Source organism: Triticum urartu, chromosome 3, assembly GCF_003073215.2.
Source record: "Triticum urartu cultivar G1812 chromosome 3, Tu2.1, whole genome shotgun sequence".
Taxonomy (NCBI): Eukaryota; Viridiplantae; Streptophyta; class Magnoliopsida; order Poales; family Poaceae; genus Triticum; species Triticum urartu.
In genome coordinates, this window is record NC_053024.1 from 729,478,396 (window position 1) to 729,500,318 (window position 21,923).

Sequence of the window (21,923 nt, forward strand, 5' to 3'; positions counted from 1 at the left end):
CATCTGTCCCGGTTTTGGATTGAGCCGGGACTAAAGGGACAGGGCATTAGTACCGACACTTTAGTCCCGGTTCAGGAACCGGGACAAAAGGCCCTTACGAACCGGGACAACAGGCCCTTTTTCTACCAGTGATGTATTGAAGTTTGCTTTCCAACACCAACGGCTTGATTAACATTGTCGTCCATAAATCGTGCACATGGCGTCGTGTGTATAGCAATGTTCTAGTTCTTACCTATTTTGACTTTTCAGTAAAATATTAAAAAAATCCCCGTATAGAGTGCATATACAACCAGAAACACAAGTGTATTTCGCGAGGCAAAGGCACTATATTGCATCTTCCTATCATGCCTTTCTCTGTTGAAAATCTTCCCTGGGTAGCTCTACTCATAGGGTGAGCAAAACTAACATGGATGGATCCTTTGATACATCTTCTAGGAGTGATGGCATTAGTATGTTACTCCCTCCGTTCGGAATTACTTGTCGCAGAAATGGATGTATCTAGATGTATTTCAATTCTAGATACATCAATTTCCGAAACAAGTAATTCCGAACGGAGGGAGTACTTCACAGTCATGACGGTGGGGAAATTCATTGATCAATTGGACTTACACCTCTCGTGACCCTAACCCCTCCCGCGACCCCTGTGTCGCCTCCCCCGGCAGCGGCGGGGAAACCCTAGCTGCGCCGCCACGGCTCCCTCCCCGCCTCGCCACCCTCCTCGGCGCTGCTTGAGGCAGCCGTCGGGCAAGCCCGGGGTGCCACGGATGATGGCGGCGGGGCCTCGGCTACCCTGCCTGCGTGGGGAGTCCCGAATCTGGAGCGACGGCTCCTTTGGCGAGGCACGGCAGGCTCCGGCGAGCAGCTGTGCGGGCGATAGATCTTGCGTCCTGGCCACACGGGCGGCGGGATCCCGATGATCGATGGTGGCTGGCGGCGGCTTCTGCGGCGGTCGGTGCGCGCGATCTGGCGCCTCCCCTCCTCCCCTGTTCAGCATGCGGGCCAACCTGGTTGGGCCACACTTCTCTTGGTCGCCGGTTCTGTACAGTAGGCGCTGGTGGTGGCGGGGATCTAGTTCGGGTGAAATCCCTAGCCGGACATGACCGGCCGCGCCAACGGCGACGCCTGAGGGCGTCGTTCCCCTCCTTGGAGGCGTCGGTATGGAGTGATCTCCTCACTTCCCCTTCCTTAGGTCTCCCGAGTGCTTCCAGATGCAGATGCCGGAGGTCATCCTCTTTTTCTAAAAAAAAGACAGTCATGACGGTGAAATATTGTTTAGCTCCGGAAGATTTATACACATTTGCTCCTTGGCCCTTGAAGCAGAAACAACAACCTGCATGAAAGGCATGACATCTTCCCTACAATCGTGCAGCACAGGCACCCTGATGATTTTTGAATCAGACTGTCTTGAGTTGGTGAAAATGTTAAGCAACGAGGAAAGGAATCAACCATCTTTAGTGTGCTTAATTTGTGAGATTTTACATCTCAAAGACATAACAACTGAACAATTGTAGTGATTACATGGCCAAGTTTGCACGTATTGAGCGCCTCTCGAGTAATGTAAGTTTGTGATCACAAAAAGACCGTGTATGGCTTGACATACATAATGGAAATGGATTCAAATTTCCCGATAATTGCAAACTGCTAGACCCATCTGGAATTTCACGTAATTAAGGACAGTACGAACATGCTGCAGAGATAGGCGATGCAAAGTGAAAAGCTAAATAGAGGCTGAGTTTTGGAAAAATCAAAATTTATAATTCTGTGTTTCATTTCTTTTTTTGAAAAAAATACACATATATATGCCCGAAGGCATAATGTGCATGTGTGTAAATTTTGTTGATGAAATATATTAAAATGAGAGCTACACAAGAAGAAGAAGAAGAAAACAAATCTATTATACTTTTCAACACTTGGAACTGTTAATTCTCAAAGTCCATGATTTTGATACTTTTTTTGTGCAGCTCGCAATGGGATGGTATTTTATCACGAAATTTCACACACGTATACATTAAATCATTGTATACGTGCATATCTTTGAGAATTTTTTAACTGAAAAGTTTGAATTATGATTTTTCTTCGCCCTGTTCTGATCGTGTAAGCGATTCAAAGCTAGTTTTTTTAGGCTGTACAGTGGAGCTAGCTAGTAGCATCCATCTCTTATGTTCGATCTGTCCAACTTCCGCTCACGAACGCACGACGACGAGTGGGCTTTGGACCGTGTGCGTATCCGACTCCCAGATCAAGAATCCTTGTGCAACCTCGGCCCCATGATGGCTTACTTGGAAGGTGAGCTTCTCCCCGGGCCGCGAGAAGGTCAGCGACTTCGGCGAGAAATCCAGCCCCACGTCATGGTCCATGGACAGCCTGCCTGTGTACTGCTCCACGGGCCCCATGTTCGTCAGCGTCCGCCGCACCGTGGTGTTGGCCGGCACCACGATGTTCGGGTAGTTGAGGTCGACGTCCGACACAGGGGGAACGATCTTGCAATTCAAGTTCAAGTCCTGGATGATGTCTTGCAGGGCGTAGTAGTCGTCGTCGTCGTCGAGCTTGGCGAAAAGATGGCAAACGTACCCAGCGTAGTCTCTGACCTCCAGGTCATAGACGAGGCCCGGATCGACGGCCCGCGTGGCGTTGACGTGCCCCGCGCCTAGAGCGAAGGCGCTCGCCGGCTGGTGCTTCTCGTTCATGATCCGGTTGCCGTCGTTGTCCAGGTCATCGGCCGTGGTCATCATGGCTGACCTGATGGCCGCCGGCGACCAGTCCGGGTGCAAGCTCTTGAGAAGGGCGACCACGCCGCTGACGTGCGGCGCCGCCATCGATGTTCCGGACTTGAATCTGAAAGGCCCCCGGTCTGGGCTCGCGGTGGCGGCGGCGAGGATGTTGAGCCCGGGCGCCAGGATGTCGGGCTTCATGATTTGCGGGTTGTTGCGGCTCGGGCCACGGCTAGAGAAGTACGCGACCGTGGGCGACTGCCCGATGCCGAGCCGCGTGCCCTTGAAGAACACCTGTGCCGCGGAGTCCGGGTACTGGCTGTAGTCCTTGAGCTTGCGGCCGACGGCGGCGGGCTCCTGCACGACGGAGGACCCGTACTCCTTGAAGCCCAAGGTGAAACCAGATCTCTCCCGGCCGATGAGCGCGACTTGAGCCGCGCCATTGTCGTAGAGATTTTTGATGATGCGGGCCTGAGCATCAACATTAACCCGGGCATAATCGCATATCAGGATGTGGCCCCTGGTGCGGTCGGCGCTCACGTTCTTGCACAGGTTACCCTCACCGGGGTAGTGAAGGGGTTGGTAAGCGGTCGAGTTGGCCCCCTGCACCAGCGCCTCTCCTTCCACTAGGTCGCCCGACTCCAGCACAAAGTCGGCGGCGAGCCTCCGGTCCACCGACCCGGCGGCCACCGTGATCTCCCACGGCGAATCGTTCTTGATGGTGGACGGGTTGGGGCCTTTGTTGCCAGCAGAAGTCACAAAGACGACACCCTTGGCCACCGCACGGAATGCGCCAATGGCCACAACGTCTTTGTCCAGCGGTAGTACCGCCCTAGTACTGAGGGAGATGTTGATCACATCGACCCCATCGCTCACCGCCGTATCAATCGCATGAACTACGTTCGAACGGAGGCATCCAGTAGCTCTGCACGCCTTATAAACGGCCAAGTGTGCGCCCGGAGCGATCCCGGCGGCCGTCTCAGCGGCCTGTCCGTGGGACGACGAGGCATTGGCCACGAAGTTGCCCACCGCAATGGACGCCACGTGCGTGCCGTGGCCGGTCTCATCGGCAGGGTTGTAGTCCACCAAGGACCTGACGCCAATAAGCTTGTTGTTGCAGCGGACGCCCTTGTCCACGCCCGTGCACGCGCCCTTCCACCTGGCGGGCGGCGGCGAGATGCCGGCGTCGTCGAACGAGGGATGGCGCGACTCGATGCCGGAGTCGATCACCCCGATGATGATCCCTTTGCCGTAGCTAGATTTCGCCCACAAGCCGGCGTCCTTCCTCAGGCCGAGGAACTCGGGCGAGCGGGTCGTCGTGGGGTACATCATCCCGTCCGGGAACCAGCGCCCGAAGCCGGGTTTCCTGGACGCGGCGTCCAGCTCCTCCTCCGTCAGCAAGGCGGCGAATCCGTGAAAGATGGTCTTGTACGAATGGAGGAGCCGCGGCTCGCCGTGGGCGGTCATGTCGTCGGGGAGGAAGGACCGGTACCAGCCCTGGCGCGCATCGTCGTCCATGACCTGGGCGTCCGCTCGAGGCTTGAGAAGGATGATGTACGTCTTGTACTCCGGGGACGGCGTCGGCTCTGCCGCTGTGAGGCTCGGGCTGGGAGGGGAGGATGGGTGGCCGGTGGAGGAATGGACGGCCGGTGGAGTGGAGAGGAGGAAGGTTGTACACAAGCAGAGTGCAAGTGCTACGGGCGCCATTGCCATTGCCATTGCCATTGAGCACGTACCACCTCGTAAGTCGACTACGGCGAGGATCGGAGCGCAGCAGGATTGCTTATATAGGCAACATATATGGGTAATGCCGTTCGGCCGGCGCTAACCGCGTCGCTCTTGATTAAGAAAACAAAGAAAATATGCCATATATACCATCATTAAAACACGAAAGTAACCACGTTACATATGTAGTAAGCACTCCAAACAATTAAAAAAACCACGTAAGTAAATAAAAAAGTTGCAATGGTATTATTGAATTGACACTGACCGTGATTATTTGGGGGTTTATTATCCGTGTTTCTTATTTTCTAAAGCTACAATCCCGCCATGCATGGAACTATTTGATTTGTCAGCACCTGACACATGCAGCTATTAACTAGTAGTAGAAATTATTTCCGAATTTCACATGAAAAGTTTCCTTTTATCATGACGAATAATATTACACTAATGTTTTATATATGTACATCTATTTATACCCTATAAATAAAAGCAAGAGAGATGACAGATCCAAGCAATTATATATGTACATCTATAATATCTGACGGCCCCTAATCCGTCTGTGGTTAACTCAACAAGCCACACAATTAGCCACTGATCCTGCCCACCCGTTCGAAAAAAAATAACCCACGGCCGCGTACACACGCACGCCCCGCACAGGACGTTCCCCCGCCCGCACCTCCGCCCAACGAACAGAGCATGGCCGGGGCCTCCACCCCATCCTCCTCCGCTTCTCCCCGCCTCCATCCTCCGCCTCCGCCGCCACAACACTAATGCAAAGGCATGTAAACTGCCGGGAGAAATCACTTTACAGGGCAGACAAACTGCCGGGACAGCATTTCTCCCGGCAGATAGAACCGCCACGAGAACGGCTGCCGGGGATTACTTCTCCCGGCAGATAAACTCTTCCCGGCAGTTTTTCTGCCCTCGCCCTTGTGTTTGCCGGCAGTCTGTTTTCTCCCGGCAGATTTGTCAAAACACATGAAACTTCAATTAGCGGCAGTCCAACTGCCTGCAGAAGCTTGTTCACCCGGCAGCTTCTATGCCAGCTGGTGGATTTCAGTACGAAATTAGTCTAGGCATCCCTAATGTAATATCCATTTCATCATATTCAAATAATCAGGACAGATCACATAATTTATACATACACTTCAATCACAGAAACATATAGGTCTCATCAAAAATCTTCAATCAAAGTAACATATAAGCCTCATCCAAAACATTAAACTTCATCCGATAAACATAATAACCATATATATAGAGAGAGGTTCTGCCACAAGTACGGTACATATATGTTAAATGTGCCACAACCAAACTGAAGTGGTGCCACAAAAGGAGAAAGTACATATCTTTCTGAGGGTGCCACGCAACTAAAATGAGCATATAGTGGCTTAACCAGCAAAATGAGCAGAGCAAGTGTCTAGGTTCAACAAACAAAGCGTATTACATGATCACTGCACCAACTTAATCGCAGGTCTTCCAAATCTTCAGCAGTTTGAAGATCTTCCAAACCTCTGTCAGCTTCTGTAGCTAAACCTGCAACAGATAGGAAATTCAAAATGGAACTTCTGTTGCAAAACCTGCTCAGTTCAAAACAAATTAGAACTTACTGGTGAAAGCTATGACCAAGACTGAGTTAAACATGTATAGCATCATGCCTAGAGTTAATATAGTATTGAGTTTGAATCTTTTTTTTTGCACGGAGTTGAAATTTGTACAAATAGGCAAAACTCTATACAGTACTATATATTGAACTAATAGGCAAAACTTGAAACAAATAGGCATAACTCTATATTGTACATAGTACACTGTGTAGTATAAATAGGCAGGGGCGGGCACACGTCAATCCAAATACTCTAGCAAATGTAGCAGCAATACCCATCATAAAGAACCTGTTGACAGAATTGTAGCATCATCCCTGGAGGAAGGAGCTGCCAGTACAGCTAGATAAGTGCCAGGATGGTTTAGTTTCTAGTCACTTGTTGACTGAAAATAGTGTGAACAGCTAGATAAATACACATCTCCTGCAAATATGAGGATTAAGGAATGTTGGTATGAAGGCAAGAAGCTTGCCCGTTTTATTTCAACATATTGCCTCAGAATGCGGCTTCCAAAAGGCATCCAACAAAACCAGTATTTTGAATACTCAAAACTAGAATGAGCAATAATAAGAACCTACAGCAGCATGGATCATTGGATGAATGAATATGTTGAGCAGAGGATAATGTGCTGCAACTGCTGAGAGTTTCGATAACAATAAGCTACTACCATTTTTCTAACACACAAAAAAAGCCACTTGAACGTAAAAGTTCACAAAAAATCACATTGTTTACAACATGTCTTGCATGGACACGCTTAACATCAACATATGTAGCAAAGTACTAGCTCCAAGCCAAAAAATCTTTCATGTGCAAATAGGCAAAACATGCTAAGTCAATTTTTGTTGTTGCACTGAGTTAAACATTTACTATATGAAATATTTTTTCATTTTGTAAACTTCAGTACTGTACAGAGTTGAGGGCATGCAAATTCTTGGAAACATGTATATTACCTCATCCGCTTGCTTGTGGTCGCATTCCTGCTTTTGCCATGCGCTTGTCCACTTCCAACTGCATACATAGAAAGCTTTTTAAGCAATCAACCATGATAGTCATTGGTAACTTCCTTGTGTGTTCCAGTTTGTTGCGATGAAATGCCACATCCTTACTTTGTTGTGTGCGCCCTACTGCCTTCTTTTGCAAAATAAGTATGTTTCATTTTCTTGCAGCACCTCATGTTGAGCGGTGTAGGTTGCACAAAGTTTACAAAAAGATGTACAAGGATCAAACATGTACCTTCAGTTTGTTTACCACAAGCACAAGCACACAACCTAGTAGCCTAAATAAGCATTGCAATTGTCATAGTATAACAAGCAAACAAACACAAGAGTCATGTCCATAAAGCAAATAGATGTACAGGCAAGCATACGTGCAGAGAAACACATATAGAGTTAGTAATAAACTTGGATAGATGGTTCAATACAAGCACATTGTAACAGTACCAATAATAACTTAGATAACTTAACTAGTCCTAAGTACTCAGAAGTAAAGCTGATTGTCCCTATTTTCAGTAAGTGATCATGCAAGAAGACAATTTCTTTTTATGGGTGTCAGTACCACTAGAAGGTCTCAGGACACAAGTTGCTCTTGGAGAAAAGATGAAGGGTGTGTTTGGATGCTGCCCCTGCCAGCCCTACCAATCCGCGGGCACGCCAATTTTTTGGCGCACCTTTCAGGCGACTTGCCAAATCATTGGCGCAAAATGAACTAGTGAAACTGCATGAGCCGTGGCCAGCCAAAATATTGGTCAGGAACCAAACAGGTGCGCGCGCCATGGTCAACGACCAATTTTTTGGTTCGGCTGGTGTAGGATCCGATCCAAACACACCCGAACACATGCCACATATATTACCAATTTCATGGAAACAATAATGATGGTATCTTTTCATATGCAGAGCTGTTTCTTTCTCCTCTTGGCTTAAGCTGGTCTTGTGCCTTAATCCACTAACTAATGCAGGTCTTGCATTGCACACTGCCTTACAGCTGGTTAAAAAGAGCTTTTGCATCTTTACCTCCTGCCCCTGCATCTACATACACTGGGGCAATGAAAATGCGGAGTGACATTATGAGGCACCACTGTCCTGCCCTGCATTGAGTTAGACTAGTACAAGGAGTATTTTTCTCAACAAGTTATACTCATGCTAGTTTGTTTTTTTAAACTCATTCAAAGTTCAAATTAATCCTCCTAGAATTGGAGCTTGCCTGTGTATGTAGAGAAAGTACCCTGATGTTATACTCCTAGAACCTTACTGTATGGCCACAAATTAGTTCTCCTAGAATTGGAGTACCTTGATGTTGAGGATGCAGAGTGTATGACCACAAATTTGGTCATTCTGAAATTAGTTCTTTACTGGAATAACAATATTAGCACTAAAATGTTCAGGTATTCCTAACTGAACCTAACTGAAGTGAATGACAATAATCCCCATCTCTCTCCATAGACCAGAGCAAACACAATAATCCCTTCTCTCTATACTCCAGCACAATAAAATGGATGTATTACTTTGGGGCATCAACTAAAAAAACAAAGACTTAAATAATTAGCTTTCTTTCATCTCAAATTAAAATGAACTCCAAAGCTCAACTAAACAACTTAGTCAGGTATCAACAAATCTAATTAAGGCAATTGCGTAGCTCCACATTCAGAACAAAAAAAGGCAATGAAATTGCAACGAAATCTCACCTGTCAAAGAGGCAGTAATGTCTAGGGAAACGATGTTGAGGAGGCAGAGCTGCTTGCACGAGAGGAGGGTCGACGGTCTACTGCTTCGGGCGCGTGTGAAGGAGGCGGACCCGTGGCTTAGTGCTCGGTGAAGCTTGCGGGGAGGCCTGTGAAGGAAATATGCCCTAGAGGCAATAATAAAGTTATTATTTATTTCCTTATTTCATGATAAATGTTTATTATTCATGCTATAATTGTATTAACCGGAAACATAATACATGTGTGAATACATAGACAAACAGAGTGTCACTAGTATGCCTCTACTTGACTAGCTCGTTAATCAAAGATGGTTATGTTTCCTAACCATAGACAAAGAGTTGTTATTTGATTAACGGGATCACATCATTAGGTGAATGATCTGATTGACATGACCCATTCCATTAGCTTAGCACCCGATCGTTTAGTATGTTGCTATTGCTTTCTTCATGACTTATACATGTTCCTATGACTATGAGATTATGCAACTCCCGTTTGCCGGAGGAACACTTTGTGTGCTACCAAACGTCACAATGTAACTGGGTGATTATAAAGGTGCTCTACAGGTGTCTCCAAAGGTACATGTTGGGTTGACGTATTTCGAGATTAGGATTTGTCACTCCGATCGTCGGAGAGGTATCTCTGGGCCCTCTCGGTAATGCACATCACTTAAGCCTTGCAAGCATTGCAACTAATGAGTTAGTTGCGAGATGATGTATTACGGAACGAGTAAAAAGACTTGCCGGTAACGAGATTGAACTAGGTATTGGATACCGACGATCGAATCTCGGGCAAGTAACATACCGATGACAAAGGGAACAACGTATGTAGTTATGCGGTCTGACCGATAAAGATCTTCGTAGAATATGTAGGAGCCAATATGGGCATCCAGGTCCCGCTATTGGTTATTGACCGGTGACGTTTCTCGGTCATGTCTACATTGTTCTCGAACCCGTAGGGTCCACACGCTTAAGGTTTCGATGACAGTTATATTATGAGTTTATGGTTTTTGATGTACCGAAGGAGTTCGGAGTCCCGGATGAGATCGGGGACATGACGAGGAGTCTCGAAATGGTCGAGACGTAAAGATCAATATATTGGACGACTATATTCGGACATCGAAAAGGTTCTGAGTGGTTCGGGTATTTTTTGGAGTACCGGGGAGTTACGGGAATACGGGAGAAGAAGTATATGGGCCTTATTGGGCTTTAGGGGAGAGGGAGAGGCAGGCCGTGCGCCCCCCCAAGGCCTAGTCCGAATTGGACTAGGGGGAGGGGCTGCGCCCCCTCCTTCCTTCTCTTCCCTCTTCCCCTTCCTTGTCTCCTACTCCTAATACTTGGAAGGACTCCTAGTTGGACTAGGAAAGGGGGAATCCTACTCCCGGTGGGAGTAGGACTCCCCTAGGGTGCGCCATAGAGAGGGCCGGCCCTCCCCTCCTCCACTCCTTTATATACGGGGGCAGGGGGCACCCCATAGACACACAAGTTGATCTTCGTGATCGTTCTCTTAGCCGTGTGCGGTGCCCCCTTCCACCATAATCCTCGATAATATTGTAGCGGCGCTTAGGCGAAGCCCTGCGACGGTAGAACATCAAGATCGTCACCACGCCATCATGCTGACGGAACTCTTCCCCGACACTTTGCTGGATCGGAGTCCGGGGATCGTCATCGAGCTGAACGTGTGCTAGAACTCGGAGGTGCCGTAGTTTCGGTGCTTGGATCGGTCGGATCGTGAAGACGTACGACTACATCAACCGCGTTGTCATAACGCTTCCGCTATCGGTCTACGAGGGTATGTAGAAAACACTCTCCCCTCTCGTTGCTATGCATCACCATGATCTTGCGTGTGCGTAGGAAATGTTTTGAAATTACTACGTTCCCCAACAGTGGCATCCGAGCCTAGGTTTTATGTGTTGATGTTATATGCACGAGTAGAACACAAGTGAGTTGTGGGCGATATAAGTCATACTGCTTACCAGCATGTCATACTTTGGTTCAGCGGTATTGTTGGATGAAGCGGCCCGGACCGACATTACGCGTACGCTTACGCGAGACTGGTTCTACGGACGTGCTTTGCACACAAGTGGCTGGCGGGTGTCAGTTTCTCCAACTTTAGTTGAACCGAGTGTGGCTACGCCCGGTCCTTGCGAAGGTTAAAACAACACTAACTTGACAAACTATCGTTGTGATTTTTGATGCGTAGGTAAGAACGGTTCTTGCTAAGCCCGTAGCAGCCATGTAAAACTTGCAACAACAAAGTAGAGGACGTCTAACTTGTTTTTGCAGGGCATGTTGTGATGTGATATGGTCAAGCCGTGATGAGATATAAGTTGATGTATGAGATGATCATGTTTTGTTGAAGTTATCCGCAACTGGCAAAATCCTTATGGTTGTCTCTCTATTGCATAAGATGCAAGCGCCCAATAACTGCTTTACTTTATCGCTATCCGATAGCAGTAGTTGCAAGAGCAATTGTTGGCGAGACGACCACGTGACGACACATTGATATAGATCAAGATGATGGAGATCATGGTGTCATGCCGGTGACGATAGAGATCATAACAGTACTTTGGAGATGGAAATCAAAGGCGCAAGATGATGATGGCCATATCATGTCACATATTTTGATTGCATATGATGTTTATCTTTTATACATCTTATTTTGCTTAGTTTGACGGTAGCATTTTAAGATGATCTCTCACTAATTATCAAGAAGTGTTCTCCCTGAGTATGCACCGTTGCGAAAGTTCTTCGTGCTGAGACACCACGTGATGATCGGGTGTGATAGGCTCTACGTTCAAATACAACGGGTGCAAAACAGTTGCACACGCGGAATACTCAGGTTATACTTGACGAGCCAAGCATATACAGATATGGCCTCAAAACACGGAGACCGAAAGGTCGAGCGTGAATCATATAGTAGATATGATCAACATAGTGATGTTCACCAATGAAACTGCTCCATCTCACGTGATGAGCGGACATGGTTTAGTTGATTTGGATCACGTGATCACTTAGAGGATTAGAGGGATGTCTATCTAAGTGGGAGTTCTTAAGTAATATGATTAATTGAACTTAAATTTATCATGAACTTAGTCCTGGTAGTATTTTGCAAATTATGTTGTAGATCAATAGCTCGCGTTGTTGCTTCCCTGTGTTTATTTTGATATGTTCCTAGAGAAAATTGTGTTGAAAAATGTTAGTAGCAATGATGCGGATTGGATCCGTGATCTGAGGTTTATCCTCATTGCTGCACAGAAAAATTATGTCCTTGATGCACCGCTAGGTGAAAGACCTATTGCAGGAGCAGATGCAGACGTTATGAACGTTTGGCTAGCTCAATATGATGACTACTTGATAGTTTAGTGCACCATGCTTAATGGCTTACAATCGGGACTTCAAAGATGTTTTGAACGTCATGGAACATATGAGATGTTCCAGGAGTTGAAGTTAATATTTCAGGCAAATACCCGAGGTTAGAGATATGAAGTCTCCAACAAGTTCTATAGCTAAAAGATGGAGGAGAATCGCTCAAGGAGTGAGCATGTACTCAGATTGTCTAGGTACTACAATTGCTTGAATCAAGTGGGAGTTAATCTTCCAGATAAGATAGTGATTAACAGAATTCTCTAGTCACCATCACCAAGTTAGTAGAACTTCGTGATGAACTATAGTATGCAAGGGATAACGGAAACGATTCCCAAGCTCTTCGTGATGCTAAAAATCGACGAAGGTAGAAATCAAGAAAAACATCAAGTGTTGATGGTAGACAAGACCACTAGTTTCAAGAAAAGGGCAAAAGGAAGAAGGGGAACTTCAAGAAGAACGGCAAGCAAGTTGCTGCTCAAGTGAAGAAACCCAAGTCTGGTCCTAAGCCTGAGACAAAGTGCTTCTACTTCAAAGGGATTGGTCACTGGAAGCGGAACTACCCCAAGTATTTGGTGGATAAGAAAGGATGGCAAAGTAAACAAAGGTATATTTGATATACATGTTATTGATGTGTACTTTACTAGTGTTCATAGCAACCCCTCAGTATTTGGTACTAGTTCAGTTGCTAAGAGAGTAACTCGAAACGGGAGTTGCAGAATGAACATAGACTAGTTAAGGGTGAAGTGACGATGTGTGTTGGAAGTAGTTCCAAGATTGATATGATCATCATCGCACACTCCCTATACTTTCGGGATTAGTGTTGAACCTAAATAAGTGTTATTTGGTGTTTGCGTTGAGCATGAATATGATTTGATCATGTTTATTGCAATACGGTTATTCATTTAAGTTAGAGAACAATTGTTGTTTCTGTTTACATGAATAAAACCTTCTATGGTCATACACACCAACGAAAATGGTTTGTTGGATCTCGATCGTAGTGATACACATATTCATAATATTGAAGCCAAAAAGATGCAAAGTTAATAATGATAGTGCAACTTATTTGTGGCACTGCCATTTAGGTCATATTGGTGTAAAGCGCATGAAGAAACTCCATGCTAATGGACTTTTGGAATCACTTGATGCTTGCGAACCATGCCTCATGGGCAAGATGACTAAGACACTGTTCTCCGGAACAATGGAGCAAGCAACAGATTTGTTGGAAATCATGCATACTGATGTATATGGTCTGATGAATATTAAGGCTCGCGACAAGTATCATTATTTTCTGACCTTCACAGATGATTTGAGCAAATATGGGTATATCTACTTGATGAAACATAAGTCTGAAACATTTGAAAAGTTCAAAGAATTTCAGAGTGAAGTGGAAAATCATCGTGACAAGAAAATAAGGTTTCTACGATCTGATCGCGGAGACAAATATTTGAGTTACGAGTTTGGTCTTCAATTAAAACAATGTGGAATAGTTTCACAAATTCGTGCCACCTGGAACACCACAGCATAATGGTGTGTCCGAACGTCATAGCCGTACTTTATTAGATATAGTGCAAATCTATGATGTTCTTACCGATTTACCACTATCGTTTTGGGGTTATGCATTAGAGACAGCTGCATTCACGTTAAATAGGGCACCATCTAAGTCCGTTGAGACGACACAATCTGAACTGTGGTTTGGCAAGAAACCAAAGTTGTCGTTTCTTAAAGTTTGGGGTTGTGATGCTTATATGAAAAAGTTTCATCCTAATAAGCTCAAACCCAAATCGGAGAAATATGTCTTCATAGGATACCCAAAGGAGACTGTTGGGTACACCTTCTATCACAAATCCGAAGGCAAGACTTTTGTTGCTAAATTCGGAGTTTTTCTAGAGAAGGAGTTTCTCTCGAAAGAAGTGAGTGGGAGGAAAGTAGAACTTGATGAGGTAACTGTACCTGCTCCCTTATTGGAAAGTAGTTCATCACAGAAATCTGTTCCTGTGACTACTACACCAATTAGTGAGGAAGCTAATGATGATGATCATGTAACTTCAGATCAAGTTACTACCGAACTCGTAGGTAAACCAGAGTGAGATCCGCACCAGAGTGGTACGGTAATCCTGTTCTGGAGGTCATGTTACTTGACCATGACGAACCTACGAACTATGAGGAAGCGATGATGAGCCCAGATTCCGCAAAATGGCTTGAGGCCATGAAATCTGAGATGGGATCCATGTATGAGAACAAAGTATGGACTTTGGTTGACTTGCCCGATGATCGGCAAGCCATAGAAAATAAATGGATCTTCAAGAGGAAGACGGACGCTGATAGTAGTGTTACTATCTACAAAGCTAGAATTGTCGCAAAAGGTTTTCGACAAGTTCAAGGTGTTGACTACGATGAGAGTTTCTCACTCGTATCTATGCTTAAGTCTGTCCGAATCATGTTAGCAATTGCCGCATTTTATGAAATCTGGCAAATGGAAACAAAACTGCATCCTTAATGGATTTATTAAAGAAGAGTTGTATATGATGCAACCAGAAGGTTTTGTCAATCCTAAAGGTGCTAACAAAATATGCAAGCTCCAGCGATCCATCTATGGACTGGTGAAGCATCTCGGAGTTGGAATATACGCTTTGATAAGTTGATCAAAGCATATAGTTTTTATACAGACTTGCGGTGAAGCCTGTATTTACAAGAAAGTGAGTGGGAGCACTACAACATTTCTGATAAGTATATGTGAATGACATATTGTTGATCGGAAATAATGTAGAATTATTCTGCAAAGCATAAAGGAGTGTTTGAAAGGAGTTTTTCAAAGAAAGACCTCGGTGAAGTTGCTTACATATTGAGCATCAAGATCTATAGAGATAGATCAAGACGCTTGATAAGTTTTTTCAATAAATACATACCTTGACAAGATTTTGAAGTAGTTCAAAATGGAACAGTCAAAGAAAGAGTTTCTTGCCTATGTTACAAGGTGTGAAATTGAGTAAGACTCAAAGCCCGACCACGGCAGAAGATAGAAAGAGAATGAATGTCATTCCCTATGCCTTGGTCATAGGTTCTATAAAGTATGCCATGCTGTGTACCAGATCTATTGTATACCCTACCACTGAGTTTGGCAAGGGAGTACAATAGTGATCTAGGAGTAGATCACTGGACAGCGGTCAAAATTATCCTTAGTGGAATAAGGATATGTTTCTCGATTATGGAAGTGAAAAAAGGTTCGTCGTAAAGGGTTACGCCGATGCAAGTTTTGACACTAATCTAGATGACTCTAAGTCTCGGTCTAGATACATATTGAAAGTGGGAGCAATTAGCTAGAGTAGCTCCATGCAGAGCATTGTTGACATAGAAATTTGCAAAATACATGCGGATCTGAATGTGGCAGACCCGTTGACTAAGATTCTCTCACAAGCAAAACATGATCACACCTTAGTACTCTTTGGGTGTTAATCACATAGCGATGTGAACTAGATTACTGAATCTAGTAAACCCTTTGGGTGTTGATCACATGGCGATGTGAACTATGGGTGTTAATCACATGATGATGTGACCTATCGATGTTAATCACATGGTGATGTGATCTAGATTATTGACTCTAGTGCAAGTGGGAGACTGAAGGAAATATGCCCTAGAGGCAATAATAAAGTTATTATTTATTTCCTTATTTCGAAATTAATGTTTATTATTAATGCTATAATTGTATTAACCGGAAACATAATACATGTGTGAATACATAGACAAACAGAGTGTCACTAGTATGCCTCTACTTGACTAGCTCGTTAATCAAAGATGGTTATGTTTCCTAACCATAGACAAAGAGTTGTTATTTGATTAACGGGATCACATCATTAGGTGAATGATCTGATTGACATGACCCATTCCATTAGCTTAGCACCCGATCGTTTATTATGTTGCTATTACTTTCTTCATGACTTATACATGTTCCTATGACTATGAGATTATGCAACTCCCGTTTGCCGGAGGAACACTTTGTGTGCTACCAAACGTCACAACGTAACTGGGTGATTATAAAGGTGCTCTACAGGTGTCTCCAAAGGTACATGTTGGGTTGACGTATTTCGATATTAGGATTTGTTCCATCACCTAGAGTGTTCGATCACGATCGCGTGGCCGAAAACCGCACCTCATTTGAACTCTCCTAGCTCCACTTATGCCTATAAATAGCCCCCTTCGTTTTTCTTCTTCTTCTTCCCAGAAACCCTAGATCCGCCGCTCCTCTCGTGCGCCGGACAACTCCCCCGCCGACGGATGTGTCCGCCCGCCGTGTCCGGCTGCCACGTGGCAGCCCCGTATTCGCCCGCGCCCGGTTCCCAGCTCCCCGCCGCCGCTGGCCCGGGAGGCCCAGGAGGGGCCCCCGAGGCCCATCGCCCGCGCCCCGCCGCCCGGGAGTTGGCGCCGCCCGAGACCGCGCCTCCGCCGTCTTCTTCCACGTCGCCGGCCGCCGTCGCCCGACGCGCCCCCGCGCCGGCGCGAGCTCGCCGCATCCGCAGCTCGCCGGCCCGGTCCCTGCACCGCAGCTCCTCGTCGTCCGCGCCCGCGGCCACCTCCACCTCTCCGGCGCCGACCTCCCTCACCGACCGGCCCCTCCTCCACGGCAAGTTCCCCGGCGAGCTCGTCAAGTCCGGCCGGTGATCCTCGGGAACCGTGCTGCTACAGTACCCCCCTCAGATCCAGATCCGGATCTCGGGTTGACTTTTATCTCTCTAACCCTAATTTTTTGTGCATACTTTGACCTGCCATATCTCCGCATCCGTAGCTCCGATTTGGACATATAGTATATCAAAATGTTCGTCTCGACGAGTACATCAGTTCATTCCATTGCATCATTTTCATTTGAGTTCATCTTGATGCCTGAAATGCTGTTAGAAGGAGGCTTCGTGAGTTAATTGTCAGATCTGCTAGTTCATCTTAGACTTTTGTCATTTTCGCCATGATTGTTGTGTGCATGATATGCCTGTGAGTCCTTCATATGTTTTGTTAAGCATCTTGTTATCTTTCCAGAGGTGCAACCCATGCATTTTTAGAATGTGTGTGGTGAGTTGTGCAAGCTTGCAAAGTGAGGCACCCGGTAAATCTGTTTTCAGTCACATAGTAGGATGTTCACTAAGTCTGGGAGTTTATTTAGTTCATGATGCCATATGTTCATGCTATTTCCTAGAGATCCGTGCCTCTTTTGAGGATGATCAGTAAAGGAGTTTGTTAACTTGTTATGATCTATCCATCCATGTCTTTGTTTGCAATTTTGGAGCACCCTAGCTTGAGTCAATCGAGCTCTACTTTTGCTTCGTTGTGAATCTGGGCAGATCGTCAACTTGTTTGCGATTTTGCCGATGCTATTGTAGTTGATCCGTGCATGCTATGCCATCGTTCTTGCCATGTATAGCTAGCATTTTGTGCCTTCTTAATGGATGTATGCTTGCCATGCCATGACTTGCACCGTAGTGAGTGCATCGAGCTCGTTTACATGCCGTCGTGAGTTATATTTCGGCATGTCTCAGTTTTCACTAAGTCTGAAAACTGATTGTGTTTTAGCTATGTTCGTGTGCTCGTTAGTATATTTTGTGATCCCTTTTGGCCCCAGGTCACTTAGGGACTTTTGTTAAGATTGTTGAGTAGCTCCATGCCATGCTCTTATTTATCTTAATCAGGTCATGTATCATGTTGTTTTGTTGCTCCGAAGAGGGCTTCACGATCTGAAATTTCAGACAAGTGTTAATTTCACCAAGTCCGAAATCTATTTTGCATTTGCATTTTTGCCATGCCTGTTTGAACCTCATAATGGATGAATTGGCCGTGGCTCAGTGCTAGTCTTTTGTTAAGCATCTTGAATTCTTCCCTTCCATTTATTTTGTTGTCATGTTTGGGTGCTGTAGCATGTTCATTTCATTGCATTTAGAGGCCTACTTGCTGTAAATCGCAGACCGGCGCCAATTTTGAAACGCTTGCCATTTCCAAACCGTAACTCCGATTCCGGCGTTCTTTATATCGTTTTCAAGCGATTTCATCCCATCTTTCCAGTGGCACACTTGTTTTTCCAAGTTGAGGCCAGGTTCATGCATTTCCTGTCATATCTTGCATTTTGCATCCCGCATCGCATCCCGCATAGCATACAGTCATTGCATCTTATTGTTTGAGCTTGCACGTGGTTCATTGTATCCTTGTTGCTTGTTTGTCTTGTTTGGGTAGAGCCGGGAGACGAGTTCGCTAACGAGGAGCCCGTTGAGTTTGCTTTTGAGGATCCAGTCAACTCTGGCAGCTTTGCAGGCAAGATGATCATACCCTCGAAATCACTACTATCTTTGCTATGCTAGTTTGCTCGCTCTTTGCTATGCCAATGCTACGATGCCTACCTTTTGCTTGTCAGCCTCCCAATTGCCATGTCGAACCTCTAACCCACCATGTCCTAGCAAACCGTTGATTGGCTATGTTACCGCTTTGCTCAGCCCCTCTTATAGTGTTGCTAGTTGCAGGTGAAGATTGGAGGCCGTTCCTCGTTGGAACAGTTATTACTTGTTGGGATATCATTATATTGCTATGTTATCTTAATGCATCTATATACTTGGTAAAGGGTGGAAGGCTCGGCCTCTCGCCTAGTGTTTTGTTCCACTCTTGCCGCCCTAGTTTCCGTCATATCGGTGTTATGTTCCCGGATTTTGCGTTCCTCACGCGGTTGGGTTATAATGGGAACCCCTTGATAGTTCGCCTTGATTAAAGCTTTTCCAGCAATGCCCAACCTTGGTTTTACCATTTGCCACCTAGCCTTTTTCTTCCCTTGGGTTCTGCAGACTCAAGGGTCATCATTATTTAACCCCCCGGGCCAGTGCTCCTCTAAGTGTTGGTCCAAACTGTCAGCCGCCGGTGGCTACCAGGGGCAACTCTGGGCTGGCCTACCGGAAGTTTAGACAATCTGAGTGTGCCCTGAGAAAGAGATATGTGCAGCTCCTATCGGGATTTGTCGGCACATTCGGGCGGTGTTGCTGGTCTTGTTTTAACCTGTCGAAGTGTCTTGTTGTACCGGGATACCGAGTCTGATCGGAATGTCTCGAGTGGAGGTATATTCCTTCGTTGACCGTGGGAGCTTGTCATGGGCTAAGTTGGGAGTCCCCTGCAGGGATTGAACTTTCGAAAGCCGTGCCCGTGGTTATGGGCAGATGGGAATTTGTTAATGTCCGGTTGTAGATAACTTGAACATAAACGTAATTAAAATGAATCAACCGTGTGTGTTACCGTGATGGCCCCTTCTCGGCGGAGTCCGGGAAGTGGACACGGTGTTGGATTAATTCTTGCGCAGGTTGTTCCTCTAGATTCTCGCTCGCGCTTTGCCTCCTCTTCTCGCTCTCTTTTGCGTATAAGTTAGCCACCATATATGCTAGTCGCTTGCTGCAGCTCCACATATATTTGCCTTACCCTTCCTATAAGCTTAAATAGTCTTGATCGTGAGGGTGAGAGATTGCTGAGTCCCTGTGGCTCACAGATACTACAACTCCAGATGCAGGTCCAGGTGTTTCCGCTCCAGGCGACGATTACGAGCTCAAGTGGGAGTTCGACGAGGATTCTCAGCGTTACTATGTCTCTTTTCCTGATGATCAGTAGTGGTGCCCAGTTGGGGTTTGATCGGGACCGTGTCGCATGTTGGGTTTTCTTCTATTTTGGCGCCGTAGTCGGGCCATGAGTGTTTGGATGATGTATGTTATTTATGTACTTTGATGTGACATGGCGAGTGTAAGCCAACTATGTATCTCCCCTTTTATTCTATATTACATGGGATGTTGTGATGATTGCCTAACTTGCGACATTGCTTTCAATGCGGTTATGTCTCTAAGTCGTGCCTCGACACGTGGGAGCTATAGCCGCATCGAGGGCGTTACAAGTTGGTATCAGAGCCTTCCCCGACCTTAGGAGCCCCATTGCTTGATCGTTTTTAGAGGCCGAGTTGTGTCTAGAAAAAATGTTTTGAGTCATTTAGGAATTATATATCGGAGAGCTTAGGAATTCTTTTTACTTCCCAGTCTCCTCATCGCTCTGGTAAGGCATCCTGACGTAGAGTTTTGACTCTTCTCTTCTCAAATTTCACTAAAAAAAATTTAGGATCACGCGAGTATCTTGGAATCGTTCCGATGGCTTATGATGAGAATACTGTCTTGGTGCCTCCTGTCAGGGGTTTAGTGGAAGTGTCCCGGGGAGTTGAGCTCTGAGGTGTTGTCATCATAATTTTATCGTTGCAATTCTGGAATACTTGAGATATGTTCGCCGACATCGAAAATCTCTTTTATGCAGTTCGTTGGTGAGATAACCTCGACGCCACCCGGTACTGGGGCGGTAGTTCGGGAGTATCGCCATAACTTGTATAACGGATGCTTTTCGAAGGTTGAGGTAGATGGTTTCCGAAGGTTTCTTGGTTATGTGTTGAAGGATGGATACAGCTGGATGTAGGTATTGCTAGTTTGGGTGAGATATTATGCTTCCCCTGTATCCCCAACACTTGATTGCATAACCGGAAAGTTTCAGGAGTTTCATAGGTGGGAATTCTCGTAGCTCTAGTTCTTCTTCCACGGATATTGGCTTGAGATTGGGATTTATTACCGATTATTCGTTCTTGAGCCGTACCTTGTTGATTTAGTTATCTCCCTTCATTCTACGTGGCTTCGCAATTTAGGGATATGTGACCACTTCAAGAGAAGTGCATTCGTTCATTTTGTTCGGATGTGAAGACTTTATGTTGCAATTTTCATTCCGTTGGTTTCAGCTTCATTTATCTGTCTATGTGCTAACGGTGGTCAACCTCTTCAGGATGGCTCCCGTTAAGAGCACCAGTCAGAAGCAGAATCAAGATCCGCCACCGCCTCCACCTCCTCCGGAGGCATGGCAAGCTGTGATGGCCGCAACCAATGCAAACACACAGTTGATCATGCAAATCCTCCAAGAGCACAATCAAGGCAGGCAAGGGAGTCAAAGCAGCAATCAGAATCATTTTGCTACACTGAACCAGTTCCTTGCTAATGGTCCAAAGACGTTCAGCAATTGTGTTGAGGCTTCCGATGCTGACGATTGGCTTGTGGATCTGGGTAAGCATTTTGAATGCAGCAACGTCAGGCCTGAAGATTTCGTCAAGTTCGCTTCCTTCCAACTCAAAGATCAGGCTGCAGAATGGTTCCAGCAGTACAAGGATTCCAGAGGTGGACGTCTGATCACTTGGGATGATTTCCGTCAAGATTTCTGAGCTCATCACATCCCTCAAAGTGTGGTTGAGAGTAAGCGTCAGGAATTCCGCAATCTGAAGCAAGGCTCTTTGTCTGTCTATGACTACAACAAGTTGTTCCAGAAGCTCACCCGCTTTGCCAAGCAGGATGTTCCTGATGAGAAGAGCATGATATAATAGTTCAGGGGTGGTCTCAGAGAAGAAATTCAGCTCGCTCTTGTTCTCATTGAGCCGTTGAGATACGATGAGTTCTACAACATGGCACTGAAGCAAGAGGCTGCTCAGTTGAGGTGTGATGCTTCCAAGAAGCGAGCCAGAGATGCTACTCCGTCTTCCTCTACTCAAGTGGCCAAGAAGCAGAAGTTTTGGCTTCCTCCTCCTCCGTTCCGTCAGCCGTTTCAGCAGAAGAGCAAAGGTGGCAGTGGTTCTTCCCACCCACCCAACCCTAGCTTTCAGAACAAGTCTTCGTCTCAACCTCCAAGATCGAGTGCTCCGTACCACCATCCGCTCTCAGAGGTTACGTGCAACAAGTGCCAAGAAAAGGGTCACTATGCCAACAAGTGTACCAACCAGAGGCGTCTTCCTCCTCCTCCTCCTGTGAGATCG

General features: G+C 46.0%; 1 protein-coding gene across 1 annotated transcript; it reads right to left on the reverse strand.

Annotated features, from left to right (window-relative positions):
* Positions 1–2,183: 2,183 nt before the first annotated feature.
* Positions 2,184–4,043, reverse strand: LOC125549482 (subtilisin-like protease 3). Its single transcript, XM_048712889.1, has 2 exons — positions 3,849–4,043; positions 2,184–3,482 (listed from the first exon to the last, which is right to left on the reverse strand). The coding sequence occupies exons 1-2, from the start codon at positions 4,041–4,043 to the stop codon at positions 2,184–2,186; spliced, it is 1,494 nt and encodes a 497-aa protein (XP_048568846.1).
* Between the last annotated feature and the right edge of the window lie 17,880 nt (positions 4,044–21,923).

Bases quoted from the DNA above. Each gene is read 5' to 3' on its own strand.
- LOC125549482 (XM_048712889.1), bottom strand. From the start codon at position 4,043: ATGATGTACCCCACGACGACCCGCTCGCCCGAGTTCCTCGGCCTGAGG. The intron at 3,483-3,848 runs GTGGACAAGGGC...GCGGTGGCCAAG, and splicing joins GGAAGGGCGCGTGCACGGGC to GGTGTCGTCTTTGTGACTTC.